Genomic DNA, 21,475 nt, shown 5'->3' on the forward strand with positions numbered 1-21,475 from the left:
GCCAATATGAGCGCCCCACTCTACATTTGTTAAAACAAAAGGAAACAGCAGATGCACAATGTCTATATGAACTTTTTAATGTTTAATCAGTCCATTGATCTATTTTTGTTGTTGCTGGAATGCAGACACACCCCTACAGTATATGTCCCCATTATTGTTAATTCACTACTTTAGAACAGAGTAGTTATTTACTTAAGAACTTGATTACAATAGATCATTTGTTTAAAGTTTATTTGAAGAATAACCTTTAAATCTCTATTAAATATTTGAAAGGATCATCACATGTTTAATTGTCTAATTAAGCCTGTCACAAGTAGTGACCTCTTTCATCTCATATTTACACATGTAGTCAAAATCTTCTGCTTTTCTGTTGCTTGGTAATTCCATGTTTTTAATCAATACACCCTTTCTAAACATGGAGGTTTAAATGCTACTAGATAAATGGAAGACAAGTGCTTTACCTATCATTTAATGTTGACATTGATTACCTCTGGATTCCAAACTGGAAATTGATTTATTTATAATTCATATCATTTCTTTAAAGGGACAACAAGATACAAAATACACACTCAGTGTATTTCAATTTAAGAGTTTTTATGTAAAATTCAATTCAATCAAAAGAAGAACATCTTGGATGAGAGTGTTGCATTTCCTGTTTAAAAATCAAAGCAGGGTAGCGCTGGAAAGGCAGTATCTATCTTAGAAAGGAAATCAATGCTTTTACCACTTCCTTTTTTAAAATTTCTTTTTTAAAAATAAATATCTGTATTTGTTCCTAGTAAACAAAATCTCTTTTCCATATTAAATGTTAAGCTGTAATTAAATTCCTATTAATAGGTTTGGTAATAGCATTAAGTCCAGGTCAGATTTAACTTCTCAATTTTGGCGCCAAAAATTGGTAACATTTACTACCATTTTGTTCTTAAAATTAACTAATTAAGGTATGAAAACTAAAAGAACCTAATTACTGATCCTGGAAAGAAATTGGGCACCACAATGTTATGATTCTGGACCTTAAAAATTTGTAAGGGTTTCCGTGGAACCCAGTGCCTCGCCTTCTTTTGCTGAAAATCGCTGGCTCAACACAAATGAGGAAAAAAATAATAAAAATATTCCTCTTGATACTATCTTTTGATTGTCAGAAGCTTCTGTACAAGTTTGGTAAAAATCCAGGATAGTTAACGAATCTAATAAATGTTTAAAAACTTTAACTGCTGTTAACTGGAAGAAAAACTAAGTCTATTTATAAGTAAAATACAGATACACAGGTACAAAATATTCACAAAATTTCCTTCTAAATACTAGCTTTTGATCATAAACAAGCTTCTGTCTAGTTTTGGTACAAATTAGAAATAATATAAGAAAGTAATAACATTTTTTCCACAGAGTGAATGAGTTGTTTCCTGGCAAAAAATCTAAGTCCATTTATAAGTAAAATATGGAAAAAATGTGATTTTATTTTTACAAAATTCACTTCTGGATACAATCTTGTGATCATAAACAAGCTTCTTCCATGTTTGATAGTATTCCAATATAGTTTAAGAATGTTATTAAAATTTCAAATACTTTTAACTACAGACTGAATATTTGTGGCCGCCGCCGCCACCGCCGCCAACCACACCACTGACGACGAAGGAATGTAGGATCGCTTAGTCTCGCTTTTTCGACAAAAGTCGAAGGCTCCACAAAAATTAATATGGATATCATGATGTACCCGAACAACAGGCCAAGCGTGATGTATGGAACTCTATGACGCCAACTGAATGAATTTTACAGATTTTTAGTGTGCCTTACTAATTATGATCTAGGTAGGCTAAGAGGAGTTTTGGGCATAAACAACTGGTTTACCCTCCCCCCCCCCCCCCCACCCCCCCTCCACCCACCCACCCATCCTCAAACAAACACACCCTTATTGTTACTAAGTCAGGTTTTCTAGATCATGTGTTGTTCACTGTTGTTGTATATGTCTATTTTTTCAAAGGGATGGTGTGGTCTATTTAATATTTTTGTTAAATATCCTGTCATTTTACTAACATCTAAAATGCTTCCAAGCATTATCTATCAATTTCAATACGGTAAACAAATTTAATTTTTGTTACAACATATTTAATTCAGTCCTGTGTTTCTATATTTCTTGGGACATTAACTAATACAAGTGTGATTTTACTTTGCCAAATCTAATTAAATTATTTTCATTTCACCGTGACACTTGATACTGGCTTTAATAAGTTGAAAAGGTCAACGCTGGACAAGGAATTGATTATGTTGTTTTTTAATGATCAACTTTCAGGATTTTTATTTGCACTTTTATAAGTCTTAATCAAATTTTGGGGTATTGTTTCAAATTAACTAGTCATTTTCGAAACAAAATTAAAAACTATTATAAATAATGGACCAAAAACCTGATGAAACCCTGTTCAAACATTATTTATCAATAAAGTTCTGTTGAATTTTCATTAGAAAGTCATTTACAAAGAAGCAAAGCCATAACACAGAACTGATATCAACGTTCTAACATTGACATAATCTTTATTAATTTTTAAGTACTAAGACTTACACTGGTTATGGATATTGAATTATGTTTGTTGCATGTAGTTTTCAATCCATCTTTAAAAGCACATTAGTTACAAAATAACAGGATTTTCTGCACAGTTTATTTCTAAATCAATTTTAAAAGCTAACAAGGATTAATTGAAATCTGATTAAGAAACAATTATTAAAATAATTTCTATTGAAACCACATAAACAATGAAATTATTAAATGAATGAATATAGTAATCCTGAATCCTGATAATCTGATTTAATTATTATAAGTGCAGAGACCCTGATATTTATTAATTAATCCTATATATTGTAAAAGGTAGCTTTAAAGTACATGTATTACCATTGTCAAAGTTTACCAAAATTCTAAATTGATCATCTATCAATCTTTAAACTTACATCAGTACATGCACACAATATGTGATGCTTAACACCACCAATGAAAGTTGTTGGTCATGGTAAATTAAAGTCATTTATGCTGGCCTGTTTGTGGGAGGGGGTTCTATGCATGAGTGATAGTGATGAGCGGCTGGAATATGTTACTTTTTCAAGCTTCATAATATATGCAAATAAAAATATGATAAATCGGCTCTTTATATTACAAGTATCTGAAACTGCCGAATCATGCACAGTATTTTAAAAGATGAGATTCAAACCGCAGACATGAATGCATCAAATGCATTTCACCTATAATTGAAATAGAATAATCAAAGCTTGATATACAGTTAAGCTATATATAATGTGTATGTTAAAAAAAAATCAGTGCCAGGTATAAATAAATAATGGTAATGGAAAAAGAAGTAATTAATTTAAACTTTAAAAATCAAATCTGGTATGCTCTTAATACCTAGTTAAACAATTATATAATATGTCTATACAGTGAAACCTTAAAATCAATTGTAAGTAAAGAAAGAAAAAAAACTAACAAAACACAAAAATAAAAAATTTTGAAATTTTGAAATTTCAAATTACCTTACGGATTATCAATTTAATAGACCAAAGAATAAAAAACATCTATGTACTTTTGGCTTAATGAAGAATCCAGAAGGGATACTTGATATTGGTTTTATTTACAATTTGTTTACACAATGTGTAGGCAATAACAATTATAAGTTTATTTTTAATATGATCATACCATCACAGTGGAATCAATAGAGTAAGCCCGACATTAATTAAACACGACTGATAAATGGGTCAATTCATTTTTTATCTATATTACACTAGGGATAGTTAAACAATGTATTGATTTGACCTGCTCAATGACTACAAAATTGATCTGATTCATAAAAACTACAATAGAAAACAGAACCAAATATTTAAATAGTCCTTATACTGCTTTAACACAAGTTCTTTTAATGTGTTTTCAGAAAGACCCTTCTATTTTTCTGTGAATTCAAGAAGAAAAAATTTAAACATATTCCATGAGACAAAATAGATGACTTTGATCACGTTTGGTACCTGCTGGTTTTTCAGTTTTGTTGTCATGAAAAATAACGGCTGTCAACAGATTTTCATACATGTAACCTGAATTATGGGTTTTTCTTCTATTAAAGTTTATATAGTGCTGGTTGACCTAATGATGTTTGCTAAAGGTGTTTAATGGGGAAAACGTTATTACTCCAATGGTATATAGACAACCTGCAGAGTGGTTTTGGCTCAAACAAGCAGCAGATGATAGTTTTGCTTATATTGTAGACTCTAATTTTAAACTCTGACTTTTCACTTTTTTTCAGGTTTACTCACCAAACTATTTAATTCAAGCATTTCTTTGAATATCTTTTGCCGCCCTAATTTACTGGCAAGTGTCAAAGGAGTAAGATTGGCTTTATTTCTGATGTCTGTTTTGGCAGGTTTTTTGTGGTGTTTAACAAGGTATTTGTACATTTCCTGGAATAAAAAATAAAACATAAATCATGCCTCATTATACAGAAACTTCTACATGTACACATTTATTGTACTGTATGAATAGGGTTTTCTACTTCAGTCAAATATATTAGTTATTGCAAAATTTTTAATTCCAATGTAAGCCAAAGTAAGCAGTTTAAATTTGGTTATTGCCACAGCTATATTACAATATTACAACTATTCCACTTTCTAAACAATACATTATTTGTTATTTTTTGTCCTTTAAAGATTATCCTTTCTAGATTGGATGGTGTGCTACAAATGCTAAGATATTTTTTGACACAACAATAAACATAGATGCCAACCCCCTTTTGACACAATCAGAACAATCTATAAAATTTTCAGTAATTTTGAAAACTTTTCAGTAATCATTCAAAAATGTGCATTTACCAAAAAAATTACTGACAAATGGTTGCAAAGTGATGCCCAATAACATGTTTTGAATAACATGTTTTGAATAACATGTTTTGTTAAACACGTTATCTGTTGTATATACTCCATTCATTGATTGTTCAGACGACCTGGACTTGAACATTTTCGTCTTGTCCAAGAGTAGTACAGAAAGGGGGAAAGCTACTTCATAAAATGAAAGTTTGCCTCTTCGCCTTCGAATGTTAGTTAATTACCGATAGGACGATAACTCATAAGAAACAGGAAGCACTACAATGGAGTTTTCTAAATACCAGACCGGGCTGGAATAGCTATGATGAAAATCTGCATTTTACAAAATTGAATGGCGGCAATTGAAATTCGACTTTGATCGTAATAGTGTAGTTTTGATTGCAAAATCAGAAAAATTACGGAAAAATCGTAATGGTTAGCATCTATGAATTAACAATTTCGGGACAGTAAAGTTCCAGAGCACTCAAATACACCTGGTTTTGGGAAAGATACCCTGAAGCTAAGTCTAGTTTTCTATGTATAATGTTTTGTAGACTCTTGTTGGTCTTTTCATTTGTTTATATTTTGCCATGTGGTTGTCGCTTTTTTTTATTGAGGAAAAATGATCTTTTGTATTTTGATTACCCTCTCATATCTAAACAATCATAGTCACTTACAACTTGATCATGAATCACAGCCATATGAAGGCACGTGTTTCCAAAAGAGTCTTGAAGATTAGGATCAGCTCCATTATTAATGAGGTAGTCATAGATTTCTTGATTTCCAATACATGTAGCAAAAGACAAAGGGTATTCTCCATAGTAAGCATAACCTGCAAATACAAAATTAAAATTTGCTTTATAGTGAAATCGTCTTTAAAAAAATGATATATTATATTATCATAAAGCTGCTTGTGACTGTCTCATACCACATCTTCAAATATCTATTTCCAGTATTGGATTACATTTACATGTATTAAGTTAAAATCAAACTAAAGAAATGGTGAACCAATATTATTTGCTTACCTGAATACTGACATGCAAATAGTAGTTTCCATGTGTCAACTTTCATAATTATGATGTTTAATGTTTTGGGTTGCAAGAAAAATGTGTTTATGTCAGCTATGCATGAACATGAACAAAGATAAGATTCTCCAGGTCTAATTTTTACTAGATTCTTACCATATTTGAACTCAAATTTGATATAACCAAAATATTATCTAAAATTTAAAACTGATTTTTAAATGTGAACCATTCTTGAAAAAAGATATATATGTTTTTATTACTCTCATATTCATGTCTGTTCCCAGTCTCATGGGGCAAAGTTTAAATAATTAATATAATTATCTTGTCATGTTTCCTAATTTTTATGCTTATTTTTCATTTAATACATAATGAACTACTATTTAACCTTAATTTTATCACAAGATTAAGCATGATGTTTATTTTGTTGTTATAATAAACCATTTATGAATAATTCTCAAAAATAACAATCAATGAATAAAGCTGAATATTACATATCATAAGGTATAATTCTTATAAAAAACAAATTAGTCTGGTATAACATACTGAAACTTGTCCTTATCAAACAATTCATACCACACATGGTCTAGATATTATCATCAAACCAAAAACTAGTTTAGCACTGAAATCAGAAAGACCATAGGCATAGTAAAACTTTAACCTGAAGCAGGAAAGACGAAAGAACAAACAAATAAACAACACTTTTACTATGAGCTCTTACATGAGGGCATAAAAATGAAAATGGAGATGTATTGAGTTCTGGAGTCATTCAGGAATACCCTACATATTCTTTCATTCCTATTTTAAATGATTTAAACAAATTTAACTTTATACTTCCATCTTATACAAACACAACTTAAGCTGAAAGAGTTTGTTTTTGACAGTTTCTGCTGTATTTAATGCTATTAAAACCACAAAGTAGATTATACAAGTACACATGAATTTTAAATACCAAGTAACCTATACTTCAAAACCGGACCACAGCCTGAAGAACAGTTGGTACTTATTTTTCATTTCAGACCAAATAATTAGCTGAAAAGGCGCATATCAGCTTGAAAAACATTTTTAAATACTGCCATGTCACATCCTTCCTTTTCTGTGAACAAAAATATACATGGGTGAAGTGAGAAGTAAAAAGGCCCATCTTTATCCCTAAACCAAGTGTTCAAAACTCTGTGAAAAGATTTTGATCTTTCAACAAAAAAATGTTTATATAAAATCATAAAACTTTTCATTCCATTATTATATGCAATGCCATAGGAAGGAATGTGTTGAATAACCTTTTAAAACCTTTTATTAAAGCCTTCTCTAATAGGAGTAGAACACATTAAATTTTGATGACATAAGTGCAAAAAAGGTTTAACGTTATTCAGTGATACTTATATATAAATGTGCTTTACATAAACTTCCAAAACATCAAACAAAATTTCTTCTTGAATACAAATCAATTATCACAAACTTTAAAGAAAGCTTTGTTCGTGTTAAGATATAATTATCTCTTGACTGTGACAATGCATTTTCAAATTTCTAAAGATACAAATCATAATTTGATTTTATTATGTATGTAGCTACAAAATATACTGGAGATGTTTAGTAAACAATGGTATAGGGTTATTCAATCAAGATGGTAGTCAACAAGAATAGATTTTGGAAATAATATATTATTCTCAAAATAAAATATCTTAAATTTTAAATGAAGTTAATAAAATTGAGAATGAAAATGGGGACAACAAATTGGCCAAAGAGCAGGTTACAGCCCAAGGCCACAATATGGTTTTATCACAGAGAGAAACTTGCAAGGTGGCCTCAGTTGCCCCCTTTTGACTACATGTAGACAATTACTTTTATCCTTGACGACACGCTTTCTTTAGAAAAGCTAAAAAGATTTTGTTGCTTAATGTGAGGAATCCTTATAACAATGATGTTGTTCTTTTACTATTTTGTCCTATGCATGTAGTTTTGAATAAAAGGAGTAAAAAAAACCTCTGAGAAATTAAGTGATAACTCATTATTCATTATATCAATTGAGAGAAAACATAAGAGATAGTGATCTCATAAAACATTAATCCTGTTGAACAGGAATTTCAGAATAAGACATTTGTTCAAGAAATTATAGCATCACTCCCATTACAAAATCTTAAAACATTTCAAATATAATCATATTGCCATGATGTTAATGGCCATGGCCATGGGGAGAACACTGGGAGAGCTGTTATTAATATAATAATGTAAGATTACAAAGAGAGACAAAACACAGTCAAATCACTTTCAGATTACAATTTCAAATAAAAAATAATTTAAGAAACTTTAACCAAAGAGTGAAAATTTGTGGACGCTGCTACCGCCACCAAGGACAGAATGTAGGATTGCTATGTCCTGCTTTTATGACAAAAGTTGCAGGCTTGACAAAAATGATCTTTGGAAATATAAAAATAGGTTACAATGTTGTATTGTTATCTCTTTGGCTTTCAGGCATAGCAATAAAAACAACTATTTCTTTGCTTTGGGTTTTGAAAAGTACACTGCATGTTGGGATTTTGTGTCATGAATTTTAAACAACCTATCTCTTCTTATGTCCTCAAGAATTTTAGTTTGATAATCTGTTTTATTATTCTATTGATGCTATAAGTCAGATTCATATGTTGTAACTTTGTCCCATCATATCGTGCCTTAGTCCCATGTTACGATATCATATTATCTGTTAAATATTGAACCACTGAAACTAATTGGATAATTCACTTGACAACAAAAGTCACTAGTATTCTTTAGAGTAAAAAAAGTAACCTATTTTCAAAGAAATCCTGATCAATTAATTGCACCTATCAATATTCCTCCCATTAAAATGAAACAATCCCCCAGACAGATCGTGGGTAATGTTGGATATTACGCAATATGTTAAACTGTTAAACGTTGATATAAATAATTCTCATATCATTTTCAGTATTGGTTTCTGTATGAACTTTTATAAAAGATACACTGTATTAACAATTGATACTAAATTTGTGACGTTATTTGGCAGAAAATGAAAGTCCATTTATAAGTAAAATACAGAAAAAAATGGAAATTTTATTTTTACAAAATTTACTTTTGGATACTATCTTATGATAATTAACAAGCTTCTGTCCAAGTTTGGTAGAAATCCAGGGAAGTTTAAGGAAGTTATTAAAATTTCAAAAACTTTAACCACAGAGAGAAAAATTGTGGCCGCTGCCAAAGGAATGTAGGATCACTATGTCTCGCTTTTTCAACTTAAGTTGAAGGCTGGACAAAAACAATAACAGAGGGAAAGAACAACTGATGTGATTGATGACACAGATCATATATAACATGTTCATAAGATAGAGAAGTATTCAATCTTAACCAATCTTGGTCAGTTATTTAAGAAAACAAAACAAAACAGGAATGTGTCCATAGTATATGGATCCCCACTCGCAATATCATTTTCTATGTTCAGTGAACCATAAAATTTGGGTCAAAACTCTAATTTGACAATAACATTAGAAAGATCATAGCATAAAGAACATATGTACCAGGTTCAATCCACCATTTTCTACATTAGAAAATGCCTGTACCAAGTCAGGAATATGACAGTTGTTACCCATTCGTTTGATGTGTTTGGACTTTTGATTTTGCCTTTTGATTTTTGATTTTCCTTTTTGAATTTTCCTCGGAGTTCGGTATTTTTGTGTTTTTACTATGTACTAAGTTCCAAGTAGATAAGACATCAACTACACCAAAAACTACCTTGACCAAAAACCCTATACCTGAAGCAGGATGGAGGGACCAAAGGACAGACAAACAAAAAACTGATGCACAGACAGAAAAACATAATGGCTTTTGGTTGGTCATGAAAATAAAGTTAACTAATTAAAAACTCAAAATTTATCTGCATTTATGAATATTTATAAACTGAAACCTAACACAATATAATGAACTCAATATTTTTAAGCCTTATAAGAAAGTCACCAGTTTTGTATTTTTCCAAAACCAATTACAATGTATTTCCATTCAGTCAAGACATTTTGACTTAAATTGACCAAAATTACCAACTTAATGGTCTTTAAAAAAAAAAGTAAAATTCACATTTCAAAGACGTCATTCATATGATTTGTTCAGATTAATTTAGATTGCCAAAATTTGCATTAAATAGTAAAAAAAAGCCTTTCATTTATGAGTTGTGGAAGAAAAATGAGCTCCATGGTTAATGCCTCTGATAATGTCTGCATTGATTGGTATTGAAAAGTGAGGAAATTTAAACTTAATCAAATCACTGTAATGTTGTGAATGTTAACAGGACAATCTTTACGTCAATCGAAGCTAAGAATAGTCACATAGATTGCATTTGAAGGCTTTTCTGTATTTGTATAGAAGAAAATTATTGTTGATTTCTCTTCAGAATTAAATCTCATTGCTCAATTAAAAGACAAATTTCATAACTGAACGTAATTATTATCCAATGTAAAATATTTAATCCATGAAATGGATCTTTTTCATATTGAAATCAAGGTGTTTAAATCCAACAAAGTGATTTCTATTATTGGTACATATGACCTTTTTAATGAGAAATTGAAGTCGATTTCAAACCCAGACATTATAATCCAAAGATTCTATCCAGTAATTCTTGATCCATATGTTTTAATGTTTAAGTTAAAGAAAACAAAATAAACATAATAGTATTGTACTTTCTAACTTGCAAAGCCTAATACACTCTTATGTTTAGAAACTGCTAAATGGAAAAACAAAAACAAAATTATCAAACACTGGACTTGGTGTCTAACAAACCACTTATCACTGTTAAGCAGCTCACAGAAAATAAGGTCATTCTGTTCAGAAAATATTAGGTTAATCTAACATACTATTGTACTATCATTGTTAATCAGCAAAACCTTTAAATATGATCCCAAAAATTGTCATTAAAGTGCCATAACTCCTGTAAGAAGTCTGATGATTTTGATAATAATAAAAGGAAGAACTAAACATTTAAAACATTTTGACCTTTTGGTCCTCCAAAGATAAAGAAAACTATATGTATCTGGATTAAGTCTATTATGTAAGGATGATTGATTGATTGTTGGTGTTTAAAGCCACTTTGAAGCACCACGTTTGTGCTAATTCTGAAGCCAGTTTTTATTGCTGAAGGAAGCTAGAGTGCCCAACGAGAGCCATCGACCTTTGATGGAAAACTGACAATTAAGATTGGAAAAGTGCACCCATACAAGCAGGGTTCCCAATTAAGATTGGAATAGAGTGCACCCTATAAGTGGGGTTCAAACTCACAACCTCAGTGTTGACACCTGGCTAGTGATTCGATAGAAGAACAAGAACGAAAAGTCTCAAGCAATTAATCATGTAAAGTAGTTTGTTTCTTTGATGTACAATAAATAAATGTTCTTATTCATATTAAACTATTTACTATTTATAAGGTAATTAATAAGAGTTAGCAATCAATTATTAATAAGTATAAAATATCACATATGATCATTGTCATTAAACTAATATATTGAATGATTGCGGATTGAATTCTACTTATAAAGCTTGTTACAACTGAAAAGCATACGTTTAAGATACCGTAAATTACAGTAAGGTATTTCAAATGGTCACTCATACTCATCTACATATGTACAGATGATTGTGTATCAAAACAATTTATTATTTAAACTTGAAATTATTTTTAATTATGGAATTTGCTTAATTTTTTGTTATTGAATTTTTTTATAAATTCCATGATTATTCTGTACTGAAATGTTCTGTGCAGCACACAACACTTTCTATTACAAAGAAAATAGTATATTTTCAATAGTATGTACTGTGCCGCGCACAACACTATCTAACCAAAATACATTGTATGGAAAGTGTTATTTACTGCTCAAAAGATCATAATACAAAATAAACATAGAATTTATTGAGAATATTACTATGTCACTATGATCCAATACCCTTTACCCCAATGTGATCTACTGAATAAGACTTATTACAGGGTTTGTAATAACATGAAGGGTACCACATGTGGAGCAGGATCTGCTTACTCTTCCGGAGCACCTGAGATCACCTTCAGTTGTTGCTGGGGTTTGTGCTTGTCATTCTTTAGTTTTCTATGTTGTGTTTAATGTACTGTTGTTCGTCTCTTTCTTTTTTAGCCATGGCAATGTCAGATAATTTTGACTCATTAGTTTGAAAGTCCCACTTTATATTATATATACAACTCGTCTAAACATCAGCCCAACAATGTTAGATCTGTAAATTAGCTTTCGCAAATTTTTTGTTCTTCCCTCGTTATATATATTATGCTCCTTGTGACTCCATTTTATGGAAATAAAGTATCTTCTATATTTATATAGCTAGTATCTTTTGCCTCCCTTTTAGTTCAATAATATGTGGTTCATAAGTGCTTACACTTCTGTCATATCTTATGATCAAAATGATTACATTGGCCTTCAAGACCTTGCAATCAGTTTTCAAGTGCAAAAACACTATGTATCTACTAACATATCTTTTATTTCATCAAATTGCCTCTAGTTTTTATGATAAATCAATCCACAAAAACACATTAAATTTGAGAGTTTTATATATTTTCTGAAATGTCATAATAGCAAAAACAATGTTCTAGATCTAGTGAAGATTTCAACTTAATTGGATCACATCAAAATATACACAACATCTAGAACATTGGTTTTGGTTCCATGAATCTGAATCTGAATTTCCTTAATATTTTTTGTTTATAAACAAGGCTTTAAAAGTAAGTTTTCTGTCCAGTAAAATGATGAGATAGGACTATGTAAATTTAAAGCCAATTATTTACTGATAACTTCAACATCCTAATGAAGTCCCTCGTACAGAACAGATTGAGATTTACCAAAGCATTTCACAACTTAGTACAATGTACCAGTTGGTTTCTGCATTAAAAGAGTATTGGGTAGACAATTTAATAAATTATAAAAGGTCAATATAAGAATAATATCATCTTTTTTTTAATGAAGCTTAGAAACATGGGAAGGGTAAAGTTTACCAAGCTCTTCAACAGCTTTGTGCCAATAGAAAATAATCAATGCTCATCTGACATTGACCCATTGTTTATATACTTTAGCTAAAAATGGCTACAATTACATTTATTAAATTGTTTACACAAAAATTTAAATTATTTTACATCCCTTAACGAGCTAAATGAATGTGAGAAAACATGATTTAACATGAAATCGGCATTGCTCAAAAATATCCTTATGTTACTATGTATGGTAATCTTTTAAGGAAATTTTTTTTTTCTCGTTTGAATTGTTTTACATTATCTTATCGGGGCCTTTTATAGCTGACTATGCGGTATGGTCTTTGTTCATTGTTGAAGGCCGTATGGTGACCTATAGTTGTTAATGTTTGTGTCATTTTGGTCTTTTGTGGATAGCTGTCTCATTGGCAATCATACCACATCTTCTTTTTTATAATACAGCATATTGAAATTGTCAGATACAAACCTTCGTAATCTGTATCTTTCGTTCTTCCCTTTTTCTGATCCTCAGGAAGAAAGAAACGACCGCTGGCCCTTTCATTGATATTAGCACCATTTTCAATTAGGACCTTCACAGCTTCAACACTTCCAAAAATAATAGCTATATGCAAGGCACTTTCACCTATAAAATAAAATAATAGCTATATGCAAGGCACTTTCACCTATAAAATTAAGTATTCTGTTTATTATGAAATAAATTGTAGCTGAATTGTGTCAATACATAGGAACAAGAGTGTACTTTCTGGAATGTCTCACCTGTTTTACTGATTCAATGTGATTGAATGCTATGATTAAAGCTTTTACTTAAAGGTATCACAAGAACCTAATATATATGTTCAGTGGTTGTTATTTGTTGATGTGGCTCATAACTGTTTCTCCATTAGACCATTGGTTTTTCTGTTTATATGGTTTTACACTAGTCATTTTCCCGGCCTTTATAGCTTAGTGTTTGGTGTGACCAAGGCTCTGTGTTGAGGGCCGTACTTTGACTAATAATGGTTTACTTTTATAACTTTTGACTTGGCTGGAGAGATGTCTCATTGGCACTTATACCACATCTTTTTATTTCTACCTGTCAATATTAATTTTTACATTTTGAGCCATGTTTAATGTTTCGTACTAGTTTGGGATACAATAATATACATTACACTGACATGACTAAATGCAGTTAAGAAAGTAAAGGAAAATTAACTATTTGAAAATCACAGTCATCTCTATTTCTGAATATACCGTTAATGTTTTAACAAAAAACAGACAGAATCTGTAAGCCATTAATTGCTGGGTTGCTATTGTGCTTACATGTAACTAAGAATTTACCTTTTACTTTATATTATTTATACAATAGGGCATAAAACATTTTACACATGAAGTATTGAAGGTAACAGTCCATACAAAATATGCTGTATCACGAACTTTATTGCTTTTGGCTTTAAAAACATCATTGAATTTTACAATGGAGGCCATAAATGTGATTATTAAATCAGGATGATAACTAATACTTTCTTTGCCCCTGATTACACCCTTCTATTAATTTACCAAACATGGTGTTAAAAAGACATTTCTGATGTGAATTTAATTGGTAAAAGCTACACAAATGTTTACCTTAATTAAATATGGGATGTTAGTTTATACCTCGTTTATCGATTTCAATACAACGATTTTTGCTAAACACTGTTTTGAATATGATTTAGTGATTTAATCATTCCCGAGTCATCAGATAATATCCAAGGAAACTGAAATTGATTTCAAATGAAAAACACATTTTGGTTTCATACAAGAATACAGCCCTCCTCAATAACTCTTGAAACTGTCTAAAAGTTTGAAATTTATTCATTGTACACTTCTGGTACATGTTTAATGAAAAGCTTTCAATATCAAGATTTGATCCATCAACAAATTCAACATTTTGCCAAATTGAGGTATTCCTGTTCATCTATAGTCATATTTGTCTCTTATTTTCTACTATGAATCATTCATCACAGTTCGTGGGTTACCAATTTGCATGAATTTTGTGGGTACAGATAAACCACAAATCTAAATGTTCAACAAAAGGAATACTGTGAATTCACTTATTTTCGTGGGTACCAATTTTTGTGGATTAAGGAAAAATTACATATTCGTAGATATTTAATTTCATAGTTTTGCTGAAGTTTGCATACAAGCCTATAGGAAATTTGTCATTCTTTGAACTTTTAATTTCGTAGTTCACCTTTAGGTGTCATACCACCAATTACTCCCTCAAATTTAGAACGTATGTGAAAGTAGGCCTACTCGGACAAAAAATAGTGCATTTGATGTCATTGTTCACCTAAACTAACCAATAAATTTTCAGAAATGAAACTTTTGTTGAAAGAGAAATATATCAAGACCATTTTGAGCCAAATTTTATCTGTCTAGGAGTTTGCATTTAAAATTGAGGATTAATACACTCCATGGTATACTAATTTAAGATTTTCAGAAAACCAGGGGTTATTTTTAGTGGTACCTCCTTTCGGAAGCTCTCTTCTTTCTTATATGATTTAGAATGTATATTGAAAATTGGCATGCAGAAAGGTGACACCTGTACAATTCAGGATATACCTAGTTTCTATGAAGTTAAACTTAAGGTAAAATATTTAGAAAGCTGTGAAAATTGCAAAATTTGGTTGAACAGATAGGGACTTTTAATTGGTGGTATGACACCTTTAAGCGAAATGCGGTGAAACATCAAATTCAGAAAACAATTGTTTTTTTTTTGTCTTAACTGATCTTATGAAATATAACTAGGCACATTTCAATCTTTTTGGGGGCAAAATGTCACATATTGCATATTTAGAGCCTAAAACTTGAGTTTGTGCTATTTTGAGCTTTTCTCACCCTGACAATATGCTTTAATATAAAAAAATGTCCTAAATTGTTATAAATGCACAGAAAGTTGTATCTGTGGTGTTAAACATTAAAACATAGGTTATTTACTACCCCCAAAAAAATTTTGTCATGCAGATTTAATGAATTTTTTTTATTTTTACCCCTTATATCATTGCGTCATACTATTTACTTGGAAGATAGCATAGCCTAATGTAAACACTGCAGAAACTCACAAAAATACCATTTATTATTCCAAATGAAATTTTTATATCTTAAATTTTATTAACTGATGTAAATAAAAACAGTTTAATGACCATGACTGCACTTTTGATCAATTTGTAGTACTTTACTGACACCAGATGAAAAAAAGGGGGGTCAATATTCCTTGACACTTCAATACCTTGGATTTTTTACTAAATTCATTGCAAAAACTGTTGAAAGTCTTTAAAGTAGTAGAACAAACAAGGAAAAATAAGCAAAAACTGATCTTGATATTGAAAGTTTATGTTCCTGTAGCCCAAAATGAAATTTTCAAGTATTTTCTATCAAAGTCATACATTACAGTCAGTTTAAATTGAGCTGTGAAATTTTTAATATAAGTTGCATTATGCTCAGAAAGGCTGTTTTTAACTTCAAATTGACTAAGGATTAAGAATAAAGCAAAACAAAAGATTTCTAATCAACTTTTTTGTCTCTTTAAGCGAAATGCGGTGAAACATCAAATTCAGAAAACAATTGTTTTTTTTTTGTCTTAACTGATCTTATGAAATATAACTAGGCACATTTCAATCTTTTTGGGGGCAAAATGTCACATATTGCATATTTAGAGCCTAAAACTTGAGTTTGTGCTATTTTGAGCTTTTCTCACCCTGACAATATGCTTTAATATAAAAAAATGTCCTAAATTGTTATAAATGCACAGAAAGTTGTATCTGTGGTGTTAAACATTAAAACATAGGTTATTTACTACCCCCAAAAAAATTTTGTCATGCAGATTTAATGAATTTTTTTGATTTTTACCCCTTATATCATTGCGTCATACTATTTACTTGGAAGATAGCATAGCCTAATGTAAACACTGCAGAAACTCACAAAAATACCATTTATTATTCCAAATGAAATTTTTATATCTTAAATTTTATTAACTGATGTAAATAAAAACAGTTTAATGACCATGACTGCACTTTTGATCAACTTGTAGTACTTTACTGACACCAGATGAAAAAAAGGGGGGTCAATATTCCTTGACACTTCAATACCTTGGATTTTTTACTAAATTCATTGCAAAAACTGTTGAAAGTCTTTAAAGTAGTAGAACAAACAAGGAAAAATAAGCAAAAACTGATCTTGATATTGAAAGTTTATGTTCCTGTAGCCCAAAATGAAATTTTCAAGTATTTTCTATCAAAGTCATACATTACAGTCAGTTTAAATTGAGCTGTGAAATTTTTAATATAAGTTGCATTATGCTCAGAAAGGCTGTTTTTAACTTCAAATTGACTAAGGATTAAGAATAAAGCAAAACAAAAGATTTCTAATCAACTTTTTTGTCTCTTTAGGTGTCATACCACCAATTACTCCCTCAAATTTAGAACGTATGTGAAAGTAGGCCTACTCGGACCAAAAATAGTGCATTTGATGTCATTGTTCACCTAAACTAACCAATAAATTTTCAGAAATGAAACTTTTGTTGAAAGAGAAATATATCAAGACCTTTTTGAGCCAAATTTTATCTGTCTAGGAGTTTGCATTTAAAATTGAGGATTAATACACTCCATGGTATACTAATTTAAGATTTTCAGAAAACCAGGGGTTATTTTTAGTGGTACCTCCTTTTGGAAGCTCTCTTCTTTCTTATATGATTTAGAATGTATATTGAAAATTGGCATGCAGAAAGGTGACACCTGTACAATTCAGGATATACCTAGTTTCTATGAAGTTAAACTTAAGGTAAAATATTTAGAAAGCTGTGAAAATTGCAAAATTTGGTTGAACAGATAGGGACTTTTAATTGGTGGTATGACACCTTTAAGCGAAATGCGGTGAAACATCAAATTCAGAAAACAATTGTTTTTTTTTTGTCTTAACTGATCTTATGAAATATAACTAGGCACATTTCAATCTTTTTGGGGGCAAAATGTCACATATTGCATATTTAGAGCCTAAAACTTGAGTTTGTGCTATTTTGAGCTTTTCTCACCCTGACAATATGCTTTAATATAAAAAAATGTCCTAAATTGTTATAAATGCACAGAAAGTTGTATCTGTGGTGTTAAACATTAAAACATAGGTTATTTACTACCCCCAAAAAAATTTTGTCATGCAGATTTAATGAATTTTTTTTATTTTTACCCCTTATATCATTGCGTCATACTATTTACTTGGAAGATAGCATAGCCTAATGTAAACACTGCAGAAACTCACAAAAATACCATTTATTATTCCAAATGAAATTTTTATATCTTAAATTTTATTAACTGATGTAAATAAAAACAGTTTAATGACCATGACTGCACTTTTGATCAATTTGTAGTACTTTACTGACACCAGATGAAAAAAAGGGGGGTCAATATTCCTTGACACTTCAATACCTTGGATTTTTTACTAAATTCATTGCAAAAACTGTTGAAAGTCTTTAAAGTAGTAGAACAAACAAGGAAAAATAAGCAAAAACTGATCTTGATATTGAAAGTTTATGTTCCTGTAGCCCAAAATGAAATTTTCAAGTATTTTCTATCAAAGTCATACATTACAGTCAGTTTAAATTGAGCTGTGAAATTTTTAATATAAGTTGCATTATGCTCAGAAAGGCTGTTTTTAACTTCAAATTGACTAAGGATTAAGAATAAAGCAAAACAAAAGATTTCTAATCAACTTTTTTGTCTCTTTAGGTGTCATACCACCAATTACTCCCTCAAATTTAGAACGTATGTGAAAGTAGGCCTACTCGGACCAAAAATAGTGCATTTGATGTCATTGTTCACCTAAACTAACCAATAAATTTTCAGAAATGAAACTTTTGTTGAAAGAGAAATATATCAAGACCATTTTGAGCCAAATTTTATCTGTCTAGGAGTTTGCATTTAAAATTGAGGATTAATACACTCCATGGTATACTAATTTAAGATTTTCAGAAAACCAGGGGTTATTTTTAGTGGTACCTCCTTTCGGAAGCTCTCTTCTTTCTTATATGATTTAGAATGTATATTGAAAATTGGCATGCAGAAAGGTGACACCTGTACAATTCAGGATATACCTAGTTTCTATGAAGTTAAACTTAAGGTAAAATATTTAGAAAGCTGTGAAAATTGCAAAATTTGGTTGAACAGATAGGGACTTTTAATTGGTGGTATGACACCTTTACCCACGAAAATTGGTATCCAACAAATCATAAAGAATCCACAGTATATAGACTTGTATGAAAACTACTGTAAAACCATGGAATTAAATATCCTAGAAAAGACTTTTTTTCCTTAATTCACAAAAATTGTTACACATCAAAATAAAAGATTTCATAGTAGTTTCATAACACAGATAATTATTTGATACTTTTTCTGTACTTGATGAAATTTAAAAAAAAGCACTCAGTGTGTATATTTCATTTTCTCTTTGCAGATCTAGATCAACTGAAATAAAATAGAAATGATAAGATAACCCTGTTTGTCTGGGCATTTCCTTTTACCCTTTAGAAGACCACTTTCGAGTTAACCAGAGTTTTGTCCTTCAGTAGAAAAGTTCATCAATTTGTTGTGCCTTTGTCACATCATTGACCATTTCTATTAAACTCAAACTTACCATAATATTCTTCTCCTTCATAACGATCCAAAGCCATTTTTGGAAAGTGTTTCATGAGAATTTTAGCAACTTCCAAATGTATAGGTGTTGACACAAGATAAAGAAGATGAAATGGAGTCTCCCCCACACCCCCACGATTATCCATATCCCAACACACTTCATGATCGTATAATTTGTTAAACTCATCTTCCTGATATTCTGCTTGCAGATCAGCATCTGATTTTGTTTCAAAAACAGTTGATCCCTATAAAAATAGTAAATTTATAATGATTAAGCATGTGTAAGTTCATTTTAACATAATACATCATAAAGAATGCTTTTTTATTGTATAAATAAAATTGAAAATATAGCCGTGGTGTAGTGGTGAGCGCATCAAACTACTAACACAAAGTTTTCTGGTTCCATCCTGGCATCAGGTGAAAATTTCAGGGACTGAATTTTGACTCTCCCTTGACACCATTTGCCAGTATAATCTTGAGAAAGGATAATAGTCCTTTGGAAGTGGACAATAGATGACTGACCTGTGTTAAGAGAGATTGATATCTTGCATGTTAAAGACACCCCTGTAGATTTTGAAAAAAAGCAGGCTTATGCTGCTTCAAGACAGCACTCGCACCCACAAATTTGCAATAACTTGTTTCCCAATCCACTATAAAAATTATGTTTAAACTTGTGTCTTGCCAGTGAATGCTGCCGTCAGTGTAGACTGTCAAAAACTAGAAAAATACAGATTATTTTGTTCCAGACACTTAAATGCATTTTTAACCTTGAATAAACTTATGTCCAAGTTTAATACCAGTCCATGAAGGTACAACATGGTTATTGATGTCTAAAAGTTCCAACCCCAGACTGCATCAAAATGTTAACTTCAAAAGTTCCTACCCCAGACTGCATCAAAATGTTAACTTCAAAAGTTCCAACCCCAGACTGCATCAAAATGTTAACTTCAAATCAAATATTGATGTCTAAAAGTTCCAACCCCAGACTGCATCAAAATGTTAACTTCAAATCAAATATTGATGTCTAAAAGTTCCAACCCCAGACTGCATCAAAATGTTAACTTCAAATCAAATATTGAAGATTTACAAAAGAAATCAATGTCTTACTTCAAAGATAGTATCTTTAAGTTAACAAAAAAAATAAAAGGATTTATAAGTAAACTACAGAAAACTGAAATAAAAATTTCCAGACTTCATTATAGATACTGTCTCTTGATAATTAAAAGATTCAATCCAAACCCTTAACACCATCGATAAGAATTCCAATAAAGTAAGTCTGATAGTAGGGAGAGGTTTGGCACCAACAAACTAGTTTTACCCCACCACACTCTGTATATGTTGGTCCCAAGTCTGGAGGCTGTAATTCAGTGGTTTCACAATGTTTACATTTGTCATGTTGGGCCTATAATAGCGGACTATGCGGTTTGGGCTTTGCTCATTGTTGAAGGTCATACTTTGAACTATATATAGTCGTCTAAAAAGACAAATTTTCACTAATATTAAATGCAAGCATAAGTTTTGAATTTACAGTGCATATTATATGAAAACCTTTTTTCATGCAATTCTTCATTTCAGTGGAGGATATTCCACACTCCATTGAAACTGTACCCGTCTGAGTGTCATGATTCATTGAAGAGACAGTGTTTGTTGCTATGGTCAAGGATTTGTAGAGCTCCATTAATGACTATACAAATCCTTGAAATGTTACATCAAAATTGATATTATTTCAATAATGTTTCTATTTACTCTTCAAATCATTACAATAAAAAGTTTTTTCAGTAAATTACATGAACAGGTTTATTGAATATTTACAAAGTGTTGTTTATCATTGCAACTGTTTTCTTGGTGTCTGTTGTATTTCCATAATAAACAATTGCCAATCAATGAAACTGACCAATCAAAACCATCATGACAGATTAAATGTAATCATTTTGTTATAACTTAATTAACAGCAGATGAATAGCCAGGTGATAATGACTATGTCT

At 30.6% G+C, this 21,475-nt stretch overlaps 1 protein-coding gene across 2 annotated transcripts in view; it reads right to left on the reverse strand.

Moving 5' to 3' along the window:
* Window positions 1-21,475, reverse strand: part of LOC134712674 (transient receptor potential cation channel subfamily V member 5-like) — a 58,617-nt gene that overhangs the window by 23,463 nt on the left and 13,679 nt on the right. For both annotated transcript variants that reach the window (XM_063574435.1, XM_063574445.1), the window contains exons 3-6: window positions 19,492-19,735; window positions 13,316-13,471; window positions 5,505-5,659; window positions 4,285-4,428 (exon numbers count right to left, since the gene is read on the reverse strand). In XM_063574435.1, coding sequence (XP_063430505.1) covers window positions 4,285-4,428; window positions 5,505-5,659; window positions 13,316-13,471; window positions 19,492-19,735 — 699 coding nt within the window. The remainder of the gene's footprint in view (window positions 1-4,284; window positions 4,429-5,504; window positions 5,660-13,315; window positions 13,472-19,491; window positions 19,736-21,475) is intronic.

The sequence above is a fragment of the Mytilus trossulus genome, chromosome 1 (assembly GCF_036588685.1).
Source record: "Mytilus trossulus isolate FHL-02 chromosome 1, PNRI_Mtr1.1.1.hap1, whole genome shotgun sequence".
In the NCBI taxonomy this organism is placed as follows: Eukaryota; Metazoa; Mollusca; class Bivalvia; order Mytilida; family Mytilidae; genus Mytilus; species Mytilus trossulus.